This window comes from Mytilus galloprovincialis, chromosome 10 (assembly GCF_965363235.1).
Source record: "Mytilus galloprovincialis chromosome 10, xbMytGall1.hap1.1, whole genome shotgun sequence".
NCBI lineage: Eukaryota > Metazoa > Mollusca > Bivalvia > Mytilida > Mytilidae > Mytilus > Mytilus galloprovincialis.
The window spans coordinates 62,086,644-62,112,904 of NC_134847.1; the positions used below are offsets into that span (position 1 = coordinate 62,086,644).

The following is a 26,261-nucleotide window of genomic DNA, read 5'->3' on the forward strand; positions in this document are numbered from 1 at the left end:
ATGAACATTTCTAAAACAGATCAAATTTCCATTTTTGTATATATGTCCTTTCAGAAAAAAATTTCAACAACATTCTTCTTGTAAGCAAAACTGCAAAATTTACAATGTTTACAGAATTGTTTTACTTAATTTTTATTTATAATTTGAAAATAATTTTTGAGAAGTTCAAAATTATTAATAAGGTATGAATTAATTCTTTAAACAATGTAAATGTTCATATCAAACTGAGCCATTCATATTGTTACAGCAGCATTAACATATTACAAAAACTTTAGAAAGCATAACATGAAAGCAAAATGTCGAGGAGTGGGACTAACACACAATCTGGCAATGAAGCAGACATCTTTATTCTCAGAAGAGCAGTTTTAATATTTTGCCAGGTCCACCAACACAAGGGAACCTATAAATTTGCTCATAGGAAAGGCTAATCAGATCATGGGATTGAAATTATAATGTAATCACTCTTTGGTTCTGCAGTCAATGACAATAATGAACTACATCAGTATTAGTACATAAATATCAGGGATACTAAGATAGATGTTAGTCAAGTCACAAATCAAATGTATATAAAGAAAGTATGTTATGTACACCCTATCTAAATTACTAAAGAAGGTCATAAAGTACATAAATTTGAAAACTTTCCTATTTTGACATTTGTACGGAGTGATAACAGATATTCATTTAAAAAAACCAATTTAGCAGCAAGTGTAATTGGATAATCGAAAAAATATTCCATTGACTTCTATCTTCAATCATATACAGGGGATTGTCTTATTGGCTGTGGAGAATTTATAAAACTGCAGCCACATCATGGAGTGATAAATCTAAGACCAAGGTTGGGAGAGGGGGCATACTTTTTGTACTTTAAAGGACCGATACAAAATTTCTTTGAGGGGACCTAAGCCACTTTGTTGAAATGCAACATTTCTGATCAAATAGCTATCAAAATTACCCATTTCACGCCTCCTCATCATATTATAAATTGTGCCAACAGTTCCAAGTATAAACTATTTGCCACTGGACGTCAAGCAAACAAAACGTGTTCAATCTTAACAACTAGTTGAGGTGAGGGAATTTTTTTTGAATTATTACATTATCAGATGGAATATCATTTTTCAAAAGTTGGTAAAAATAAATGAAATATATGTTAACAAATTCTCAAATACACTTTCTAAATGTGACCTGCTTACAGTAAAACATATTTATATTTGAATTAAGCTTAAGTACGATTAGATGTACAAAAGTCTGGAGATCAGACTGTCATTGGTTAGAAGCCTAACATAAATAAACAACCAAACAAGTCACGACATACATAAGGTCAATTTCATTCCACAGCTCTGAAGCCCTAGGGTCCATGTTAACAATAGGCCCACAGTAATGTATTGTCATATTCAAGGACTAAGAAAATTATTTAAGGTTTTGTTTCAATAGTCCATGCTGCAAAAGGGACAAAACAAGGGTCCAATGAACAACGAGGTAACTAATGCCATCTAACCTTCCGACATCTTCAGCATCTCGATATTTCTCGGCATGCCTATTTGATGACACAAAATAGTATTATATCATGCACTGATTTTACCCTTGTCAGACTGACAGAAAAAAAAATTAAAATCTAAACATGCTGTAGGGGGAATGAGTAATTCAAGAAAAATCATATTAAAGTCAAAATGAAATATGGATGAAAACATTTCTTATTTGACAATTGATATAAACACAAGTTTAACATGAAATTAACATTCTCATTGCATTACAGGGAAAAATCAATATTGACTTCATGGGAAAATTCCTCCGTGGATCAAATTAAAAACTTTCCTTCTCGTAATCTTTGTTTACTTTAAAAAACGTTACTTTCTTCTAAACGATGAGTAATGCAAGGAGTGGTTCATTAATCAAATCTGTAATTGTTGCAAACTGTTTAAATAAAATACCATTGTTTAACAAGCAGCTAAATTTTTTAATTTAGCTATTATTATTTATTGCTTATGCATTTAAAGTTGCAAAAAAAATATGCTGCTTTTATTTTAATACATGAAAACAACAAAATATTTCATTTTAAAATATGAAATCAGCTAAATTATTTGCTGGGAAAATTTGAAATTATGAATGACTTATTAAAATGTGAATGAGAAAGGTATTCTTACCTGCAACAACCCATAATTAAATAACATCACAATTCTCAGGTAACTGTATAGGTGTGCAAACGTTTTGATGCATGGCCAATTTTACCTGTACCTAACTTTTTATCATTAGACCAAAACAAAAACAAAAAGAGTGAATTTGTCTTAATTCCTTTTCATGGTTCATTACACCATAGGGTTAAAACTTCACTACTAAATTATGTCTCTCTAATTATTTTAAATTATTCTAAAATTATTGTACAAACAGCTGTGACTCTGTGAGATATATGGTTATTATGACATTACAATTTTAATATTTAAAATTCCAATGAACAATTAAATTATTACTAATTCTTCTATAATAAGCCATTTAATTCCAATGTATTGTAAAGTTTAACAGTTTTTATAAAAATAGCCTATAACCACTTTTAAATGAATTTTTAAAAACACATTTGAATCAATTAAATAAGATTTATGCAATTTAATTTGGGAAAAGGATGTCTTCATTTGGAAAATTATGGTTCAATTCTATATGATCCATTTAGCAACAAAATGCACGTAAAATATATAAATTATAATGAAACTTTATTATTAATTTATTTAAATCTAGAAGCATTCAAATTATAATATTTTAAAAAAAATCTATATGAATGTTAAATTTTGTAGGTAAAAATTCTTTCTCCAGTGATCTGTGTAGTATGGCAAAATATTAAAACAATGTTGGTCAATTGTGAAACAAACCATTGATAAGTGTGTCTCTAAAAAACTCAGTTCAAATTTTACCTATGTCACCTCAATCTTATAACATAACGTTTTGTTCAAAACAACAAGATCCTTATTATTTATTATTTGCTTACATGCAATGGACATTTAAAAAAGATCCTTGTTTCATTTATAAATGGTAAAGCTAGTTAGTTCAAGTATACCAAGTGCTCCAGGGCTAACACTGTGGAGTGACCTAAGGGAGACAACTTGGTTAACATTCAAAGGAATTGAGTTTGGGAAAAAAATATCATTTCAATGATAATAAAGGAGAATGAAATTTACTTTATATTCGTTGTTTGCTTTTTATAAATCATTGTAAAAACACTGTTGAATTATCAGATAAACATCATTATCTTTGCTAGGTAACTGAAATAGGTGTAGAGCCTCTGTCATTATATTTACTAGCAGAAACTTATCTGAACCAATACATATTACCATAAAACTTCTTTCAGATAAAAGAGAATATTCACATTAAGTTTTGTGTGTACTGACTGAAATTCAAATTGTTTCTCTTACATCATGGAATTATATAATAATTTGTTTTATTCAAAGATATTAACTTTGATATCAAAACATCTTTTTGCAATAACCTTCATCAGGTACAATCCATTCCAAAAATTTGAGAGACCAAATATTCATAAATCTTTGTATACATTTCTTTCTTATTTAATTTGTTCACACACAGATTACAGTGTGTTTAAAAAAAATATATATATCTAAAAGTCATTTGGAAATCTTTTAAAATGGCCATAATTATTCAGTGATGAAGCCTAATAGCTTTTTTGTTATATTTAAAAAGTAAACAATATAATACAAAGGAGTCTTTACACTTAAATGCGGCCAAGCTTAGCGAAAGGTAGTTTGACGTAATCAGTCAATTAAACTTTATTAGATTTACTCGTAAAGGAACGATCATTTTCATTGGTTAATTCAAATCTTGGACCTCACACCTACGAAAATAGAACACGTGAACTATAAAGAACACGTGAACTATAAAGTTGAATGGACTGATCAGTATTCACGTAGCCGGTCAATGTTGTTATAAACTTCTATCGTCGTATTCACTTATTGTGTTCTTGATTATCCCATAGCAATTCTAGCTTTTATACATGTGCATGTAAAATTCATTGGTTTTATAATTTTGTGCAATAGTAAAATTTTAAACTTTACAATCTTAGCAGTTTTCACGTCAAAATATTTAATTCAACTGTCGCCCCTCAGTTGGTTTTGGATTACGAGATCTACCATTTTATTTTAATGGGGGGGGGGATTGGATTAAACATTTGGTTCTTTATATTTTTTAGTTGTGATCTCTGTCCTGTCTTTTTATTGGTCAGTCTATTCGGTCATGCCTTTTATTATTAGTTTTTCCGGATTTTTTTTTACAAAAATCGTCATCCAGTCTTTTTTTTCCCAAGTTGCTCATCCTGCCTTTTTATATCTTTCGCATGTTTTTTGTATTCGACTAAGGATAGTGTGATCTTTTTTTCTGATTCAGTTTACTTGATTTTGACGGGGGAAAAAATCCCGTAATTCTGAGTAAATTGATAACATGTAACCAACCATACTTTATAAACTCCAGCGATATACTTCGTGAATTTTATAATTAACTGTTGTGCTATTCTCTGTTCAAAAACGAACGTAAATTATATATTGTAAATATTTAAATGGTTACATAGAAAACAATCAGTTTTTAAAAGCGTGTTTATTTATGAAATGTATTGATAAAAACAGTTAGTCCCTTCTTGTACATGCATTCAGTCACCCTTAATTTCTTAATATTTTGTTTATCAGTTTATCATACATGTATGATTTTTAAATTTGCATTTCATTTTAAATACGCTCGCATACTACACATCACTTTGGCAGATAGTTCAACAATGTCATGCAAATCACTATTCTTACAGTATGAAACTAAAAGATAAGTTTGCATCCAATAAAAATCCAAAACTTTACATTTATATTGTTTCCTATATTTCTCACAAGTATTCATTTATTTTTTTAGTTCCACACATGCAAAAGAAAAATCTTCGCCGATGTAACATTTCAATCCTTTTAACACCAACATGCCTTCATTGAATTCATTTGAATTTCGTGGTGACCATGATAGAACATTGCATACTACGTCTTCATTCACGTACACAAATGATACAATTATTGTTGTATTGTTTCTATATTTCAAGGACAACTTGCTCCGTTTATGATACCTAATTTCTGAATGACGAAAACGCTTAGCTACTTTGTAACATTCTGGATGTTTGTTTTATAGCATGAAAACACTTAAAAGAGGAATGAGCAACCTTATTGTAATTAATGGATCAGTATTATCAGATCCTTATTATAAGTAACTATGACATTGAAAAGAAATTTTAAATGTAGTTCCTTAATCATCCGTATAAAAGCGGCTCATGTATTTTATTTTATCCTTATATTTTCATAATGATGTACAAGATAATTGTGATGTTGCAGTAAAAAATGTATAATATTTCGACACCACTATTTGAAAATCACAAAACATTTATTTAATTAGTTTGACCAAAGATTTGTAAACTATACAAATCATTGTTTTTATGTTCGTAGTAACATAGTATATTCCATTGGCAGTCGTCACCTGTGTAAATTCACATGCACACTAACATTGTTGTTGAATTTGAATCATTCAGCCAATGAAATGAGACATAACAAGTTGTTTGTGATGTGCCAGAATGTTATCAATGAACTATTAAACGCTAAACTTCACTGCATTTCACTGTAATACTGAATAAAATAGTTTTATGAAAGATATAAATTCCATAAATATAGATTAGTAAAATATTGTAGGTAAAATTTCCATCGAGTTAGTTAATAGAGTAGAAAATTTATTGATGGATTATTTTGAATATCACATCAAAGAGGTAATATTTGAATTATCTCCCTTTGTCAATAAGGATATTAAACAAGAATGTGTCCAAAGTACACGGATGCCCCACTCCCATTATCAATTTCTATGTTCAGTGGACCGTGAAATTGGGATAAAAAATAAATTTGTTTTCAAAATTCCAATAGGGAAACGTATTGAAAAAAATTGATTTATTTATACAATTATAAAAAATATAATTTGGCATTTAAATTAGAAAGATCATAACCTAAGGAACATGTGTACAAAGTTTCAAGTTGATTAGACTTCAACTAAATCAAAAACTACCTTGACCAAAAACTTTAACCTGAAACTTGCACTATCATTTTCTATGTTCAGTGGACCTTGAAATTGGGGTCAAAAGTCTAATTTGGCAATTAAATTAGAAAGATTATATCATAGGGAACATGTGTACTAAGTTTGAAGTTGATTGGACTTCAACTTTATCAAAAACTACCTTGACCAAAAACTTTAACCTGAACGAACAGACGGACGAACGGACCCACAGACCAGAAAACATTGTCATAATGCCCCTCTACTATCGTTTTATACCGTTTGATATTAAAATAAGACAAAATATAGATAAGTAAAAATATTTTGTAATGATCTATATAAGTTTCATGCCACATCCAATGGGAAACAGGCAATATTGTTGATGATATTCTTGACATGTTAGCCATGCTATATATATCTTATGCCAAATCTGCTTATACTGAATGAATCAAAGGGGAAGAGAAGCAATACAAGTTTCAAACTGGTCCTTTTGGTTCTTTCGAACACCACAGATAAGTCTCAATTAATCTGTAGGTTTAAAATTTTCAGTACCTAGGTCTTAACACATTAAAACAAATGGCTATTTTTTTCTCTTAAATTTAAGATAAAATAATGTCCTTATAATAGGACAAAAGTATATATAAACTTCAATGAAAGTAAGGTCAAAATAACAATTAAGTGATATTGGCCACTTGCATTAAATATCAAATATATATATATATATATATTTGGAGAATTAGTACAGGACATCATCTGTAAAAGCAAGTTATCATATATACTCTGTTACATCACAGCAAATCAGTAGCATTCAAAATAGTAGTCTCTGTACTAGGAAGTAATACTACAAATTATACATGTATACTTAGTCATTGACAGCTTGGAGCAAAAGAAAGTCAAGGACATATTAGGAAGGTTCAAGTCTTCTTCTTTGAATGGGGAAACAGAATTGGCATTAGCCACTCTTACAGCATACATAAGCATGCAAAATTCTATTTATCAATATGTTGGATTAGATAACAAAAAACAATCTAAAACTGTCTTTTCTTCTTATATAAAATTCTTATTCACAGCTACTTTTGCATAGGTACTATTTATGTACTAAAAATTTGTAGTACAAATCCTTTATAAAACATTTAGCCTAGTTTAAATAAAAGAAATCGTAATAGTTCACATTTGAACTTAGTCCAGATGAGCTAAAAAAATCTTTAATATCTGTATATGCTATTAAATTATCAGTTAAGAGGGTTTAAAAGCACATCTATTCTATGAGAATTATCAAAAGTGGACTTAAATAATCTGATCCCTTTTTCGTATCATTATACTACTATCAGTACTACTCCAGCCTGTTTTAGGTTGTGAATTGCCATTGGATGATGACAAATATTGTTAATTACCTAGACTACAAGGGAACTAATCAACACAGCTAACTATGAAGAAAAAGCTCTGTGATATATGTATATTATAAAGCTAACAAATCTAAGTAGCACACAATGTGAATCAGTGTGTTAAATAAAATAGTAAACTAAACCTTTGGGAATCACTCCTGCTGTAAACAAAGCATGTAATATATATAATAATTAGTAAGCAAAAAGGGGGATAATTCTACAGGTCAACTGATATAATGATTTTACTTTCCATCTTTGAACATATTTTCAAAATAGAGCTGCTTGCCTCAATTAAATATTTTTAACACAATCGCCATTTTTATGAAATGAATGAGGGAAATAATTGTATAATTTTACATTTTTAATATAACAATACATGAAATAGCTGTTCTAATTTCCTTTTCAACTTTAAATTTTACTTTGAAAAGGAAAATATTGTCTTTCACAATCAGTGACCTTGTAGTTTAGAACTATGTATAACAACAACAGATATGCAATACCTACATGTAATTTTAAGACAAATATTATGAACTTATTCAAAATTGTAAACACTCTTGCAAGTCAAACTTCTAACGACAAATGAAGAAAATAAAATGTGGACACTTATTTTTGAAAAATCTCTCTTTTATAAGAGTTGACATGCTATCTAATGAATATGAATTTTTTTTTTTTTTTTTTTTTTTTTATCTCATCAGGGTATGCAAAATGTGCCTCCCCTCATCTTTTAAATTGGTTTATTCTGGAATAGCATAATATTACAAAAGTTTTGATCTAAATCATATCAGTTACAAAAAGGGATTTGGTTTAAACATCAAAAACATTCCCAAAACAATATTTTTTTACTTAAAGTTACTTTTTCTGAACTATAAAGGAAATAAAATTTACAATTAACAATTGAAGCTCTGATTTAATTCCTACAGGTATCACAAGAGTGATTGTGTCATAAGTATACATTGGCATTCATTTATATGTTAACTGGTTACTAGCCACCAGTGGGTAAACACAATCTTAATCTTTTTATCTACAACAATTCAAGTTATTCAATTTAAGTCAGGATCAACTGAAATTTGCATTCAAAACACCAAGATTTATATCTGCATGCCTTTCTAATGTGCACATGTGCTCACACCTATCATGCTAATTAGTAAATTGTGTATGTTATCATTTCCAGTTTTTAGTGTGTTTGCATGTCTTTTTTTAGTTAGAGTTATGTCCCCTTCAATAGGTCAAAGTAATAAATGGAAACAAGTGATCTTTATCACATGTGCCTATGAGAATGTAAAAGCCATGTTGCAATAAGTTTGTCCATACCTTCTTTTTCCATGCTGGTTCCTATGAGGTATAATCTCACTGGTGTCCTCGTTCTCTTTGTCTTTCAACTGTAAAATTAAACAATACAACAGTTCAAATTAATATATAATGAAAGGTCAGAAAGTCTTTTTCTTAATTCTGTAATCTGAAACGTACACCTTCAATTTATTGTGTTTCATAATTGATGTGATTAAAGTTTTCATACCATGTATCCATTATCATTTGTAGGATACCACTTTTGCTGTATATAATAAAGGTAAAGGTAAACCACATATTTAAATAATCAATGTAATTCACATTTTCTTAAAGTTAGTATAGAGATTTTGGCACGCCACAAAATCTAATAGCCACAAAAATACATTTTTCCTCAACCCTAAAAAATTTGTATCAATGTAAATAAATGAATTAACTACCTCTAAATGTTGTCAGAATGCGAGTTCTTACTATTGTGATACTCACCCAGTCTAAGTATTCACTTTTATAAAAACCTCGCCATAATTTCTAAATTTACAGTACATCTTCTTATTGTTATATTGTTTGTTTTTGTTGTAGATCTATATTCATAGAAATCTGGTGAAGTTGTCTGGTGAGGTTTGTTGTACTTTTTGTTTTGTGGAAATATCTGTTATCCTTAAAAATTATAAAATAAGTTAACAAAAACTTACAGATTGTTGCTTGGCCTTAAGTTCCTCTAATAATTTAATAATATCACTATCTGCTACATCAGTTGGTGTTTGACCCTGCAATAAACAATACAATTTTCAAAACATCTAAAAAAACATGTTCTTTTTCTTGATATAAAACAAATTACCACTTCAAAACTAAACATGTAATATTAGTCAAAGCATTCTAAATATATTTTCTTCTATATAATTGTATTCTATTTTAACATGCAATTTACAACTGGACAATAATGGTGTAAATATGAATACTTAAATAAGTTACAATACAAAGTGTCTGCAGCCAATGCAATATCCTTTAACTTCTAACCTTTTAAATATTATTCTTAGTGAGAAGTCAACCAAAATCTTTCTTATCAAGAAAGGAAACTTGGTTTAGTATATTTATAGGGAGCTAACTTTTGTTTGCCAATGAGACCCAAAAAGATGGAAGAAAAAAGATGTGAACAATTACTGGTCTCTATCTGAATTTCCACAGTACCCATCTAAGAATATTCAACTTTTCTTCTCATGGGGGTTGTTTTTAACGACCTTGACTACCCATAGGGTATTGCACCGTTATTACCTTTTCTTATAGCTAGCCCAAAGCCCAAATTAAATTTATGAATAAACCAGGTGCTCCGCAGGGCGCAGCTTTATACAACCGCAGAGGTCGAATCCTGAACAGTTGGGGCAAGTATGGACAAAATATGCAAGCGTGATACAGCTCTGAATTTGGATTGTGATCAAATTTTTGACATTACATGGTTTTTTTTTACACAAAACAAATGTCAAGATTTTACAAATCAATTAAAGATTTCTTCTTCAAACTTATTTAAATCTAAAATTAAATAGTTGACACAGCATAGGTTTCTGACACAGAATGAATGTGGTCTAATGAACTTAAAAATTTTATTTGGCCTTTGAGCAATTCACTATGCTGTTGAATATTAATTCTCTCAAAAAAATGTTTGAAGAAATTTTCTTTTTATTTATGAAATCTGAAATGAGAAAAATTTAACCCCCCATTTTTTTTTTCACATCCCCGTTTCCCTTTTTCCAAAACTGATATCAATTCAAATTTCTAATGGAGTTTGCAACAATAACTACTCTTTTAAATACATCATAAAATATTAAAATGTAAAATAAAGTGCTTGTTATCACTGAATGGTAAAGATTGGTTGGTAGTAAAAGTGAATATACATTGTTTATTGTATAAAACAATAAAAAAAACTTCATCAGCAACATTTTATATTTACATAAAGTTATTGGCAAATAAAAATAGAAAATGACATCATAGTCATGTCTGGCAAATGTCCAACATACATTATCTAAAAACATTTTAGATAAGATAAGGAAAAAAAGCTTCATCAGCAACATTTTATATTGGCAAATTTCCAATGAAGTTATTTACATAAAGTTATTGGCAAATAAAAATAGAAAATGACATCATAGTCATGTCTGGCAAATTTCCAACATATATTATCAACTACTATTCTAAACAAAGAAAGATAACTCCAATTGAAAATTAATTGCTATTGCACAATATTGTGCAATTAGATATTTCTTGCTATTGTGCAATACTGTGCAATTGAAAATTTCTTGCTATTGCACAATACTTGATATGGAATCCTGATTTGGACCAACTTGAAAACTGGGCCCATAATCAAAAATCAAAGTACATGTTTAGATAAAGCATATCAAATAAGCCCAAGAATTTAATTTTTGTTAAAATCAAACTTAGTTTAATTTTGGACCCTTTGGACCTTAATGTAGACCAATTTGAAAACTGGACCAAAAATTAAGAATCTACATACACAGTTAGATTTGGCATATCAAAGAACCCATTTATTCAATTTTTGATGAAATCAAACAAAGTTTAATTTTGGACCCCCATTTGGACCAACTTGAAAACTAGGCCAATAATTAAAAATCTAAGTACATTTTTAAATTCAGCATATCAAAGAACCCCAAGGATTCAATTTTTGTTAAAATCAAACTAAGTTTAATTTTGGACCCTTTGGACCTTAATGTAGACCAATTTGAAAACGGGACCAAAAATTAAGAATCTACATACATAGTTAGATTCGGCATATCAAAGAACCCCAATTATTCAATTTTGGATGAAATTACACAAAGTTCAATTTTGGACCCTTTGGGCCCTTATTCCTAAACTGTTGGGACTAAAACTCCCAAAATCAAACCCAACCTTCCTTTTATGGTCATAAACCTTGTGTTTAAATTTCATAGATTTCTATTTACTTATACTAAAGTTATGGTGCAAAAACCAAAAATAATGCTTATTTGGGCCCCTTTTTGGCCCCTAATTCATAAACTGTTGTGACCTCAACTCCAAAAATCAATCCCAACCGTCCTTTAGTGGTCATAAACCTTGTGTCAAAATTTCATAGATTTCTATTCACTTAAACTAAAGTTATAGTGCGAAAACCAAGAAAATGCTTATTTGGGGCCTTTTTGGCCCCTAATTCCTAAAATGTTGGGACCAAAACTCCCAAAATCAATCCCAACCTTCCTTTTGTGGTCATAAACCTTGTGTTAAAATTTCATTGATTTCTATTCACTTTTACTAAAGTTAGAGTGCGAAAACTAAAAGTATTCGGATGACGACGACGACGACGCAGACGACGACGACAACGCCAACGTGATAGCAATATACGACCAAAAAATTAAAATTTTTGCGGTCGTATAAAAATGTTCTTCTAGACAAAAAAAAAATTCACATCTGTACACAATACTTATTCAAAGTAAAGATCAATCAGAGGGAAACATGACCTTGTGCAATGCCATAATTTAAGTATAGACAGGATGTAGGACCATAAGTGTTTATACTGGGATAGCATACAAGGTTAGTTATGTATTTAATATTAAAAATGTAATCAATGTAAAGGGGCCAAATGTATGAGTTGAGAATATACACACTGTTGAAAGGAGGTAAAACAAGAATGTGTCCCCAGTACACGGATGCCCCACTCGCACTATCATTTTCTATGTTCAGTGGACCGTGAAATTGGGGTCAGAACTCTAATTTGACATTAAAATTAGAAAGATCATATAATAAGGAACATATATACTAAGTTTTAAGTTGATTGGACTTCAACTTCATCAAAAACTACCTCGACCAAAAACTTTAACCTGAAGTGGGACGAACGAACGAACGAACGGACGGACGGACGAACGAACTAACGGAGCCACAGACCAGAAAACATAATGCCCCTCTACTATCGTAGGTGGGGCATAAAAAGTCCCCCCCAAAAAAAGGAAAATTAATGAAAGAGACAAAAATTTTAGTGTAGAGTTTCCCATATGAAACTGAAATTAACTAATCAAGAAGAGAACAATTATTGATGTTACTATTCATCAGTTTTCATTGTTTTCATTTATTTTTAAAACTTGCTTTGTTTGTTTTTAAGTTTTTTCAAATATTTATCACCACATCAACCCTTAAAATTACTCTAGAGTGGGTGGTGCATATTCGCCATGGACATATTTTTGCCGTTTTGCTGTTTTTTTTTCTGTAAAATTTGTGTGCCCAGTACTTGCCTAAATAGATCGTAAAGGCTGTTGGTAATGTTCTTAACCCGATTTCCAAGGATATTTGCACATATAAAGAAATATGCAGGTGTTTTAAACAATTTTTGGCTATTATGTAAGGTTTATATGGCAATCATGTGCAGTCTTCAAAGAAAATATTTATGAGTAAAATCATATAGAAATGATCTCTCAAGCTTATTCATGTAATTACATTCATTCATTTTTAAATTATACCACGTAATGAGGATGATCATATCATGCATTGCAGCGAATTGTGTCCCCCATGGTACACTAACAATTTTATTTCCTCTTGAGTTTACATTCATTTTTACAACAATTAACCAAGGTATAGTAAAATTTTTGAAACCTACATTAAAAGTTCACAATTAGGTAGGTCAGCTGTTAGTGGAAATGAACGAATTATGCAGCGAATATGGGTCAGTCATTCTACTATATTTCCAAATTGAAAACTCTAAACTTACAGCATTATTTTTAATATCCATATCACACATATGATCCACAAGAGCCTTGCAAACTTCTTCTTGACACCAATGTGCTGCAGCATGGAGAGGAGTCCAACCATCATTATCTCTAGCATTCACATCAACTCCTGCTTGTAGAAGAACACTGAAAATACAAACAACATTCACCATCAGTTCAACATGTGTGAGTTTCTTTAATTAAAGTACAAATACCATTCACAGTCTTACATTCAACATGTTATGGTTTTTTTTAACGAGTTTTTTCATCTGGTGTTCTTTTGTTTACAGTGAAAATGTTCCTAAAATGTTCCTTTTGTATCTGTATGTTGTTCGAATTAACAAGTGAATCTGTGAGCCACTGCTCACTAATGATACCCCAGCCTACTAAAAATATATGGTAAGCTAGAAATTGTTGAGTGGTGAATCTGAAAATGCATCACAGGGTATAGCTGACTCATATATATAAACTCTGAAACCAAATTTCAGAAATCCTTGTATTGAAGTTCTTGAGAAAAATGCAAGGAAAAAAACATTCACGGGATGAATGGAAGGACAGACAGACACAGGGACAACAGTATACCCCCACTTTTTTAAAGGGAGGGTATAATGAAATAGTAAACATTTCAAGGGTACAGAAAAAAACACTGTTAAAGTCAAAGCTGATTTGATTATTATTTTTCTATTGTAACTGACTTAAGTTGTTCCAATAAAACATTAATCTTAGATAGCATAATACTGTCTCTTACTGTGGATAATTGTGGTCGAAATATGAACTATTTTACCGTGTTTCCTACAAAACTGAATGGCACTGCTCATTTGGTTCCATCTATTCTTAATGGATGTGTGATTGTTGGACCTACCTGATGACTTTCATATAGCCTTTAGCAGCTGCCACATGGAGAGCAGTGGCACCAGTTTTTTGGTGACGTTTCTCCTTGACGGACTTGTTATTCAGCCATTTATTGGCATCTTCTAACATCTGGTTCTCTTCTTCTTGTCTGGCTGCATCAGCATCAATATCTACAACACAAAATAATATATAATCAGCATCAGTACTACAACACAGATTTAAAATCAGCATCAATATCTAAACACACAAATTAATCTTTATAAGTAACATTTAAAGAGGAGAAAAATGTGACAACAATTTAGACATACTAAGATGAAGAACAGCAACACAAGGTGGTTTCCAGCATTTCAGTTTTATTTTTGACATTGCCTTAGTCATTATCATAACCTTATCTTAACCCTAGTCCTTATCACATCCTGATTATTTGTTGTTATTTAATGTCACTTTCAGAGCACTTGGGTATGTCAGCAGGTTGTTAGCATGTGTACCAAGAGAGAACCACAACTTTCTTTGGAAAACTGGCAATATTTTCAATCAAGAACAGGGTCTAGTGTAACCTTGTCATGAGGGAAGGGAAGGGGAAGGGGTAGAACTTGACAGGTGTGTTATAACTACTGAAACCACCCTGCCAAGGAGGTTCCTAGCCATATAAATTTAAACCTAAACAAATCATAACCCTCATGTAATAGGTTAAAACAAAACTACATTGTTTTACAAGAGTTAAAGGTCAGAACATATAATTTTATTTGACAATATATCATTCATTAATTGTCCTTGAATGTAAATAAAGTCCTAACATATTGAAAGTGAAATTAAACAAATAATGTTATCCCAACTTTAGCTACTTGATCTTAAATGGGTGTTTCCTGAAGTGAATGACCTTTCTTCCAGGCAAACTGCCAATGTTGTATCTCATTAGGTTCAGTCAGTATAAAGATCTGCTAATTACTACTGATTATATAAAACTATAAGAATTATTCAAATATCTCAAGTGTAGATATGCTGTTTTTTGATGAAAAAATATTAGCCAAAATAAAGTTAAAATTGAAATTTCACAATAGTCATGATAGTGATTATGTCAAAAAAGATAAATATACAGTACTGGTTTTCTTCATCCTTAGATTACATTATTATAAAAGGATAGGAACTTCCTCAACTTTTTTTCCCCTTATATTTCTCCTATCATAGGCGGATCAAGGCCCCTTTCGTGGGAAAAATTAGGTTTATTATATAGGGAATCACTGAAGCGTGACAGGAGAATACTGTCAATTTTGGGGGTACATGTTAGCAGCTAATAACTTAATTGTGTCCTTTATTCAAGGACATTCTTATATCATATCTATGTCATTACCCTGCTCACTTCTTACAATCCATTCACATTATTTATGTTTCAGTGTGTTGTAACTCTACCTATTACGGAATACATTACTGAACATAAGAGTAACACAGAGAGGAATGCATACTTTGTAACTTTATCTCTTTACAAAATATCTTTATTAACTGAAAAAAAGGCGAAGCTGAACAATCAGTGATTTAACTGATTATGAGATAAGATTTTTTAAATGCTTTATTTCAATGGTAAATGTTCTGTGCATTTAGAACAATTTCTCTTCATATCTCAAATAAGAACTAGGATTTATTTCCTGACATTCTAAAACTTGATCAGTTTATTTAAGTTTCTCACTTAATGTTTTATAATTTTTTGAACAGGTAAAATATTTGCTTTACATTCATACACTTGAATAATGTACTTAGACATTAGAATTCCACACAAAAAAATGTACCTACTAGCCTACTTTGTCAGGTGTGTATGTACTATTAATTAACATAATTAGCCAAGTAGCTAGTGTATGATTACCTAATCAAGTAGAAACCGTGTGAAGTATCTCTATTGATATATCCTTTGTTTTTTGTATGTTAAACAAGAATTTTTATTATCAGTTCATCAACGAGTTAAAGATCAGTTCAACAATGTGTCAATCTTTAAAAGAATAATTAAAAAATTTCCCAGTCATTTAAAATATAGGTAAAACATACTGACATACATATATTATCTATCTAGCCAGACACTTATTCAAAATTGCCCTATAACTAAATCGTGCACATGAAATTTAAAAATCAAAATGAATATTAAATTCATAATGTAGAATTCAGACAATATACTGCTCTGTCTAGATGGATATTATATGTTATTTAGTAGCCATACTATCTTATAGATGGACATTTCAAATTTGCATAAAAAATATGACATATTAAGGGTAAAGTCACTGAATCATACAAAGTTTATTTAAGATGTTTAATAAAATTGATATTAGGGCTATTCCAGAAAAAAATGTATGGGGGTTGGGGGGGGGGGGGGGGTTGGAAGGCACATTATATTAATAATACATGGGTGATGGGTATATATCAGAGCAACTTTTCACACTATAATGGCTAATGCACTATAATTCTCAATTACAATTGTCTGGGTGGCGGGTGCTGACAAAAACTGCCTTCCAACCCCCCATACATTTTTTTCTGGAATAGCCCTTAGTGAAATTCCTATAGTTTTAGTGATCTTGTGGTCAGTTGTGAAATGGCTTACTGATGAACATACATAAACTAAAATGATCATCTATCTGTTTTGCATCTGAAATCAAGTCAAAAAGGCAAAGCATTTCTTTTTTGTAGACATACTTTAATTTACTACAAATGTATAAGCTTTATAAGTTCTTTGGATTAATGCAAAACAAAAGTCACTGGTGACTCTAATATATAATTTTACCTAGTTTTGACATTTCATCTTGCAGCATATGTTCCATAATTTCATCCTCACAAATATCAATCGGTAGATCTCCATCATTATTTACTGCAGCTACGTTAGCTCCCTCTTTTATCAAATATCTGAAAAATAGGAAATATCATTTAACAAACTTTCACCCTTGAAGGTTTCTACATTGTTACTCAACTTCATACTCCTCAATAACATAAAAATCTATTACCTATCTGCCTTTTTTTCAAGCAGCATTATAATTTTCAAGAAAAACCTGGAAAATGCACAACACCATAAAAGGTCAATGCTGGAAATCATACTTAATCTGTGGTGTTGGTTAACAGATTTCTTATTCAAAACAAAATAAATAGGGAATGTATCTCATTGGACACAGATGATGACACTCCCCCTACTGTGAGTAAATTAATAAAGGGAATATAAGCTCTTGTTGAAACGGAATAATGAATAGAGGGTATCAAAATTACATCTAATTGACGGAAAATATAAACCCATACAAGTTGAAGACTACCTTAACAAAATTATATAGATGTAATTAAATTCTTACTTTGTTTGAATTTTTAATAGTAAATAATAAGAGTAAATAATATAAGCTGTGGTCATTGGCAGATCCAGGCAGTTTCATAAAGGGGGCCCACTTACTCTCCTAAGAGAGGGCTTGCTTCTGTCATGCTTCAGTGATTCCATAGATATAATCAAACCAAATTCTTCCCACAAAAGGGGGAGGGTTAGGGTCCCCCTGGATCCGCCGATGCTATCATACATGTATAGAAGAAGTCATAGTCTTCACTCTAGTTAGCTTTCATGTACTTAAGTGTCAACATGATAAACATATCAGACAGATTCTGTGAAACTGTATGTATTACTAGGGACAGATGTATACTGAACATATGAATAAACCACTTCTAATGAACTATTTTTAGAAACAGGAAATAATAACTATCTTGTGAATCTGACTGATAAATCATCTTTTATCTTTGTAGTACATGCACTTCTCTAAAGTATATATAATACTTAAAATGTACAATGTATTTCTACATCATAGTATTTCATAATTCATCTGTGTCCTATATATATAGCTATCATCAAACAATCTTCTTGAATCAGTGCATGTGTATAATAAATTTTCTCTATCTGTTTATTCCTTGTTTAAGAAGTTTGACTTTTCTTTTGCTTGCATAGAACCTTATGTATTAAACAAATAAAACTAGATGAAAATTGATCAGAGAAACAAAGATGTAGCTATATCACAGAGATTGTGTTTTCATAAATTGGTGTGATTTATCATGCCATCGGTCTACCAAAACTGCAATAATTTATACAACTTTGACATTTCAAATGTTAAGTTAACCATTTGAAAGTTAATCAAAAAGGTGCTTAAAATGCAGCAACTTCAGTGTGTTTGACTTGAACTTCAAAATTCCTCTGTTTACAGTTACATTTATATACATGTGTCTACATTTAAACAACAGAAAGAAAAGAAAAGAACTGTGACAGTTGACAAATCAAAAAGGAAAGACAATTTTATATTTTAATCTCCAAATTTACAATGTAAGAATGGAAATTTGAACACATTTGAGTACAATTTCAAGATAAATGTCCCTTTAAAACGAATAAAACTAGCCAAGTCTAAAGTGTACCTGACCCATATAAGGATAATTAAAGAGACTGTCCTAATTATAGGACCAGTTGTACAATACCTGAGGTAGATTATAAACGGACCAGAGTTTTGTTTACCAGGATTTCTCAATGAAATTCCTATGGGGTATATACATTTATTATTTACACTACAATGAATAATATAAGACAACAGTATATAGTTCTAAGGTGAAAAAATATCACTGTATCAGGTTTGGAAATTTAAATACCTTTTATTTACAATAGGTTTCCAATTTTGTGAATGAGAAATATGTATAATAAAGCTGGGATAAGTCAATAAAATCAAATTTACAAGATATAAGTCAGAAAATCTGTACAGTTTTGGTACACGTCAACTGCAAATACTCTCAATCCAGCTAACAAGTTTTGAATAAAATAATAAATAGAATCAGAAACTTTTCCACTTTGATTCTATATCTAGGGATACGATCACTACTTCCATTATGAAGAACAACAACTACTGCAGAACTTTGGCCAATGAACAATTGATAACTAAACTACAAGTAGCCCAAGACAGGATACACTAATATCTCAGAGTTCTGTATCTTTGTTATTTTACTTTTTTCTATACATGGGCACATAAACTTCAGAAGGGACTGCCATTATGCAATCCACATGATACATGTATGTCTCACCATTGTTCAGCCACCATTATTGTTATCCTGATGTTTTTTTCCCTACCAATTGAATAACTTATGAATGCTACGAACATTTTTTTGCTCAATTAAAAAAAAAAACCAAGACCAATATAGGGTCTGATCCTGCATTGTTGCATGCAATTGATTGGGGTGACATGTTTACTGCGGCATAACTGACCATTCCCTTTCATTAAAGACCCCAAAAAATGACAATATTTTCCTTGTACAATCATGACAATTGATAAGTGTTGCAAAATTTTAAAATATTGAAAAAACAGGAAATGGCTGCATGGTGGATGTAAAAACTTCTTACTCATTACAAATTTTAACATATATGTCCAGCTGCTGCCTGCAGCCAAAACTAGATATCATTGAGATGGGAGCCATCTCTGTGGGCCCCGCTGATAATAATGTGTGGTAAAAAATTTGTATCTTTATCATTGGACATGGGGTTGTCAACTGAAACCAAAGTGTTTTTACCTTGACCTTTGACCTAGGAAGTTGTACATACATCATGACACGCCCTCTGGTGGTGGTTAAAATGGATGTCAAGTATAAACTTTGAAATCATAACGGTTCTCAAGATATAGAGCGGACACGATCTTCACCACAGGACACAGGGTTGTCAACTGAAACCAAAGTTTTTTTACCTTGACCTTTGACCTAGGAAGTTGTACATACATCATGACACGCCCTCTGGTGGTGGTTAAAATGGATGTCAAGTATAAACTTTGAAATCATAACGGTTATCTAGATATGGAGCGGACACGATCTTCACCACAGGACACGGGGTTGTCAACTGAAAACAAAGTTTTTTTGACCTTGACCTTTGACCTAGGAAGTTGTACATACATCATGACACACCCTCTGGTGTTGGTTAATAAACATGTTAAGATTAAGTATAAAATCACAACGGTTATCTAGATATAGAGCGGACACGATCTTCACCACAGGACACAGGGTTGTCAACTGAAACCAAAGTTTTTGACCTAGACCTTTGACCTAGGAAGTTGTACATACATCATGACATACCCTCTTGTGTTGGTTAAAATGGATGTCAAGTATAAACTTTGAAATCATTACGGTTCTCAAGATATAGAGCGGACACGATCTTCAACACAGGACACAGGGTTGTCAACTGAAAACAAAGTTTTTTTTACCTTGACCTTTGACCTAGGAAGTTGTACATACATCATGACACGCCCTCTTGTGGTGGTTAATATACATGTAAAGTATAAAGTATGAAATCATAATGGTTCTCTAGATATGGAGCGGACACAAAGTTAAAGTGTTACGGACGGACGGACAGACTGATCACTATAGGGCGACTCGCCTAAAGGCGGGGCCCTTATAATAATTATTCTCTGCAAACAAACCAAGAAAAGTTTGTCAAACTTGTCTTGTACAATACATGTACAACGAGCCCTGTAAAATTTCAAACCATTGGGAAATAGAAAGCTGCTAAACTATAGATATAAAACTGTTTTTGCAACATCTTTAAACTATCAAGCTGCTAACAACGTGTAAATTTTAACCATTCTCCTTTTTAAAAGCCACGAAAAGTTTTACAAAGCTTTTTCTTGTACAATAATTAAGCATTGCTACATTTTAAAAGATTCGCAAACTGAATGGCTAAAAATTCTTAACATGCTACAACTCTGCATTATCAAGTTCCAAACAACTATCAATTCATTTCCATTCATAGAAGCCAAGAAAACTTTCCTCTAGTTATTTCAAGGGGTAAATAATGTTTTCTTATCATACACTCCTTTTGTTGTCATGACAAGGGAACTACGTACTCATTCAGATATATACTGTACATGTACATGTACATGTATCTGTCCTGTAACAAATATATATATATATATATATATATGTATTGGTTCTATACTGTTAGAGTCCATATCTACATCAATATTTACCTGGCTATTTCTGTGAATCCACATGAAGCTGTAGCGTGTAAAGGAGTCCACCCTTCATTGTCACATACGTCCACATCTGCAGAATGCTGGACCAAAAACTCTACCATATCCAAGTTGTCGTCTATACATGCCTTAAAAGGAAATAAAAGAGTTTAGTTTCAACATATTTTATTGTTCAAAAATGACAAATGGATTAAACACAAGTTTTTCAACTAAGAAACGTCTTCTCCAAAGAAATAAAGAGTAATTAACAAATCAGGTTGATCACTGTAGGTGTTTTATTTTGACCTACGTCTGTACGCCACTAAATACTCCAAAATGATCACATTTCATGGATGTTCATGAACTGCTTTCTTATTTACTTTACATTCTATCAAAGAGGTAAAATCAAGCCTAAAATCAGCGCTGTTTGGGGAAAAAAATAACAGTTATATATTTTCTATTCAAGACTTAATCATCAGAACAGTGACTGCTTACACAGTTAATTGGTTCAACAAATTACAACGAAAGTAAGCTTGAATTTATTGTCATAGTTATTAGTACTTTTACTAGACCATGTACCAAAATGTCCAAATGGTAAGCTGTCTAATAATTGTACATTCTCCAGTCAAAAGTTGGTACTTGTAATATGAAATTAGTATACATGTATGTATAATGTAATATATAAGAAATAATTAATAAAATATGCAGAAATAACATTCATGACATTGCTGTTTCTCATCTTGATAGTTGCAGACATAGTACCTGCAGCACTTGTACTGCTTAAAAGACACTAAAAACGATTTATAACAGTTATGCAATTTTAGTAAAAATTAAATATTATTATTTTCAAAAATTACTATCAATAAAAAAAGACTTACATTTATGTTTTTCCCATATATGAAAAATTCAGTAACATTTGATGCAACTTCCCATTAAGATTTCAAATTACTACATGTAGTAGGAGTGCTGCAATTATCCAGAACTTCATATCATATATATATGTATATATGAAATGACAGGAAACTATTATGTTTTAAACTTTTAGTACTTAGCTTTCAAAAAGATCTTGACGACATGAGTCTAACGTGTGACATATATCACATCACCCATTTATAAAAGTGTCCCAGGCATTTCAAATTTTGGTGGTGAGCGTCCACATGAAAAATATTTGTCTCAAGATGTAGAATATAAACAATCAATTAATTTTTATCAAACAAACAAGAGCAATGTCACTTGTACCAGAAATGTTGATACTAGTCCTGGAAGCCACTTACACCAATTAGTCTGAGCTTAACCAAATTCTATGTTGAGTCTTTAAGAAAGATTCATTAAATGAGGCCAAGGTCAGTTGAACTCTGCCAGACAGACATGTACTTCTAACAATTATTCTGTACATTAAATATAGCTGATCTGTTGCTTTTAGTACATAATAAACAGACTTAAACATGAAACTAAACATTGACCAATGAAAGTTGAAAATGAGGTCATATTCAACGAACCCTGAAAGACAGAAATGTCACCCTAACAATCAATCCAAACACCAAATAAAGTTGACTGTTTTCTTATTATGGTATCTGAAACAACTGATGTGCGAAAGGATCTATACACACATGATACATGTATATCTACATATGCATGAACCATGAAAATTATGTAAGGGTCATGATCAGACAAACCCTGCTAGATGGACATGCCCGGCCCATGTACATCCTTGAATCATACCATACGTATACACAGTAACATAAAACATAATTGTTGATCTATTGTTCAGCAACTTAACTGACCAGACAAAAATACATCTGAAAGCACTGACTGTGAGAACTATCAGTAGTTTAGGATATTTTTATATTTAACGAATTTAATGGTACATGTAGGTATTTTTCATATCTACATGCAAAAATAATTATGGACCCCATAAACTAAAGAAACACTTTGAGATATAATGCATTACATTTCATTACATGTATTCAATACATGACTGAGAATAGTATGTACGTAGTACTACATGTAATTAGTGTAGGATGTTGGGTCAAGTACATGTTGTACATAATGTAATTACATACTATAAACTAAGTAAATGTGTGTTCTGTAAACAAATAAGATGTGTGAACTCAGGTGACACTTAACAACCCTAACTGAAGGATTAAGTTTAAATTTACATTTACATGTTTTGTCTATGTATAAGTTTTTCATACAGAAGTTTAATAAGTAAAGCAATGCTTCTAAAATCAGCAAGTCTTGAACTGTTTGTATGAGTCATGTGTAGTTAGCAGCAAGAACTGGCAATTGGCAATATTGGAATGTACAAATGTACAACAGATGTAGACTGCAAAATGGTGTTCATCTCTACAAGAAACTTATTGGTACATTGTATCATTAGAATTGCAAGCTTGTAAAAAATCAAATGGCTCTATTCATTTGTAAACATTTTATTTGGAAGAGGCCTTACACTAATGTTTGACAGTTTTGGTTAATCTTCAAATAATATAGCAATGGTTCCAAAGGCTTTGAAAAATCAATATAACACTTAAGCTTGGCCCAGTAAACTATTCTTCTTAAATGGACCAGACTCTTTTTTATAGGACATTTATATGTATACACATATGATATGGACAAAATAAAAAATGTACTGGTCATTTGGTCCAGTTATGCATATCACTTAACTACACCAAACCAATTTTTACTGGCCTAATATAGGGCCCTGCAGGGATATTACTAAGGATTTTTTTAAGCGAGGGACTCATCATTTTTGGGGTCCAACAGTAAGGAGATGATATTTTATTGCAATATGAATTATTATTTTAGTCTCCATGGTGACCTAATTATATAATAGAGATATGAAATGAAATTAAATTTAGATAACTTTTAATCTTTTGCTATAAAATGATATGTGTGTTCAGTTCATACAATATTTTACAATCTTGACACATCTTTGTACTCACCACTGACTAGTTTTGAATTTGGTGAGTCCAGTACTCATGAACTCAACTTACTGAGAACCCTGACAGTGGTTTGATTGAGAGTTTGAAATGAAAGAAAAAGCCATACTGAAAAAGGCCTCACTTCAGTGATCTTTGATGATTCAATGTTAGTGTGGTTGCAATATTAAGTACAGATTGCTTAATAAATTATTGCAGTACTTAGTTTCATAACTTTTGGTTGAGGCTAACTTATTAGAGAACAGTAACGAAAATTTCAGCAATTTTTTCATCAGGAAAGGGGCATAACTTTAGAACAGTTAACGTGACGCCACCAAAATTAAAACTTGATCTGCAATTTGTGGTTATAATTAGCATTGTGTTTAGTTTCATAACATTTGGTTGAGGCTAAATTATTAAAGAACAGTAACGAAAATTTCAGCAATTTTTTCATCAGGAAAGGGGCATAACTCGAGAACAATTAAAGTGAAGCCACCAAAATTAAAACTTGATCTGCAATTTGTGGTTATAATTAGCATTGTGTTTAGTTTCATAACATTTGGTTGAGGCTAACTTAAAAAAGAAAAAGGAAATAAAAATTTCAGCAATTTTTCCATTTGTAAAGGGGCATAACTCTAAATGTTAAATTAAAAAGTGACACTACCAAATATCAAACTCGATCTGTCTTTCGCTTAGCTTTTAAGTTTTATAGCATGTGGTTGAGGCAAACTTAGTTGAGTTAAAGAACAGAAACTATTTTTCCATTTGTAAAGGGGCATAACTCTAGATTAATAGAAGTGACATCCCTAAAAAAAAATCCATTTTTTTGTGTGCCAATTGTGATTATCGAGAAATCAATTCTGGGACATATCCATTTAAGTTTTCAGTAATCAGGAAGTTAAACAGAAATGAGTCTGAAAACGCATTACCCAGTAAAGCATGTTCATGTGAAATATGATCCATATCAGGAAGCTCTAGTCTTATTTGTACAACTATTATGTGAGAAAAAAGTGACAAAAAATATTTGACAAAAGTTACATACATGCATATGGCATTGCCGCATATAAGTAGTACATGTAGTTACATGTACATCTGTGTTAGAATAATATACAAGAGTGCACATGCTGAAATGTCTCGCCTTCTATACTATATATAATCATTGATATTATGTTGAAAGTCCTACGTATAAAGCTAAGCTTTATTACAACTGTCACATAAACTTAACATTAATCAAGATAACTAAACAGAGACCAGTGAACCTTGAAAATGAGGTCAAGGTCAGATGAACCATGCCAGGCAGACATGTACAGCTAACAATGCTTCTATACAACATATATAGTTGACACATTACTTATAGTTTAAGAAAAATAGACCAAAACACAAAAACTTAACACTGTACAATGAACCGTGAAAATGAGGTCACGGTCAAATAAAACCTGGTCGACTGACATAAAGATCATAAAATATTTCCATACACCAAATATAGTATTAGATAAAAAGACCAAAACTCAAAAACTTAACTTTGACCACTGAACCATGAAAATGAGGTCAAGGTCATATGACATCTGCCCGCTAGACATGTACACTTTACAATCATTCCATACAACAAATATAGTAGACCTATTGCATATAGTATGAGAAAAACAGACCAAAACACAAAAATTTAACTATAACCACTGAACCATAAAAATGAGGTCAAGGTCATTTGACACCTGCCAGTTGGACATGTACACATTACAGTCCTTCCATACACTGAATATACTAGCCCTATTGCTTATAGTATCTGAGATATGGACTTGACCACCAAAACTTAACCTTGTTCACTGATCCATGAAATGAGGTCCAGGTCAAGTGAAAACTGCCTGACAGACACGAGGACCTTGCAAGGTACGCACATATCAAATACAGTTATCCTATTACTTATAACATGGAAGTAATATTGGAAGGAATAACATCGTCGTCACTTCAAAGGTTTCATCTGCGTTACTGCCCATCTTTCAATAACTCGTTAATTGGTTCAATATCTGGCATGGAAGTTTATTCTCCGCATGTGATCGATCAAATCACTGACACTTATCGGTC

General features: G+C 31.2%; 1 protein-coding gene across 1 annotated transcript in view; it reads right to left on the reverse strand.

The window, feature by feature from the left end:
* Window positions 1-26,261, reverse strand: part of LOC143049547 (uncharacterized) — an 84,306-nt gene that overhangs the window by 50,672 nt on the left and 7,373 nt on the right. The window contains exons 2-8 of the mRNA XM_076223153.1: window positions 21,280-21,410; window positions 17,055-17,173; window positions 14,301-14,460; window positions 13,441-13,585; window positions 9,413-9,487; window positions 8,748-8,815; window positions 7,580-7,597 (exon numbers count right to left, since the gene is read on the reverse strand). Of these exons, the coding sequence (XP_076079268.1) occupies window positions 7,580-7,597; window positions 8,748-8,815; window positions 9,413-9,487; window positions 13,441-13,585; window positions 14,301-14,460; window positions 17,055-17,173; window positions 21,280-21,410 (716 nt within the window). The remainder of the gene's footprint in view (window positions 1-7,579; window positions 7,598-8,747; window positions 8,816-9,412; window positions 9,488-13,440; window positions 13,586-14,300; window positions 14,461-17,054; window positions 17,174-21,279; window positions 21,411-26,261) is intronic.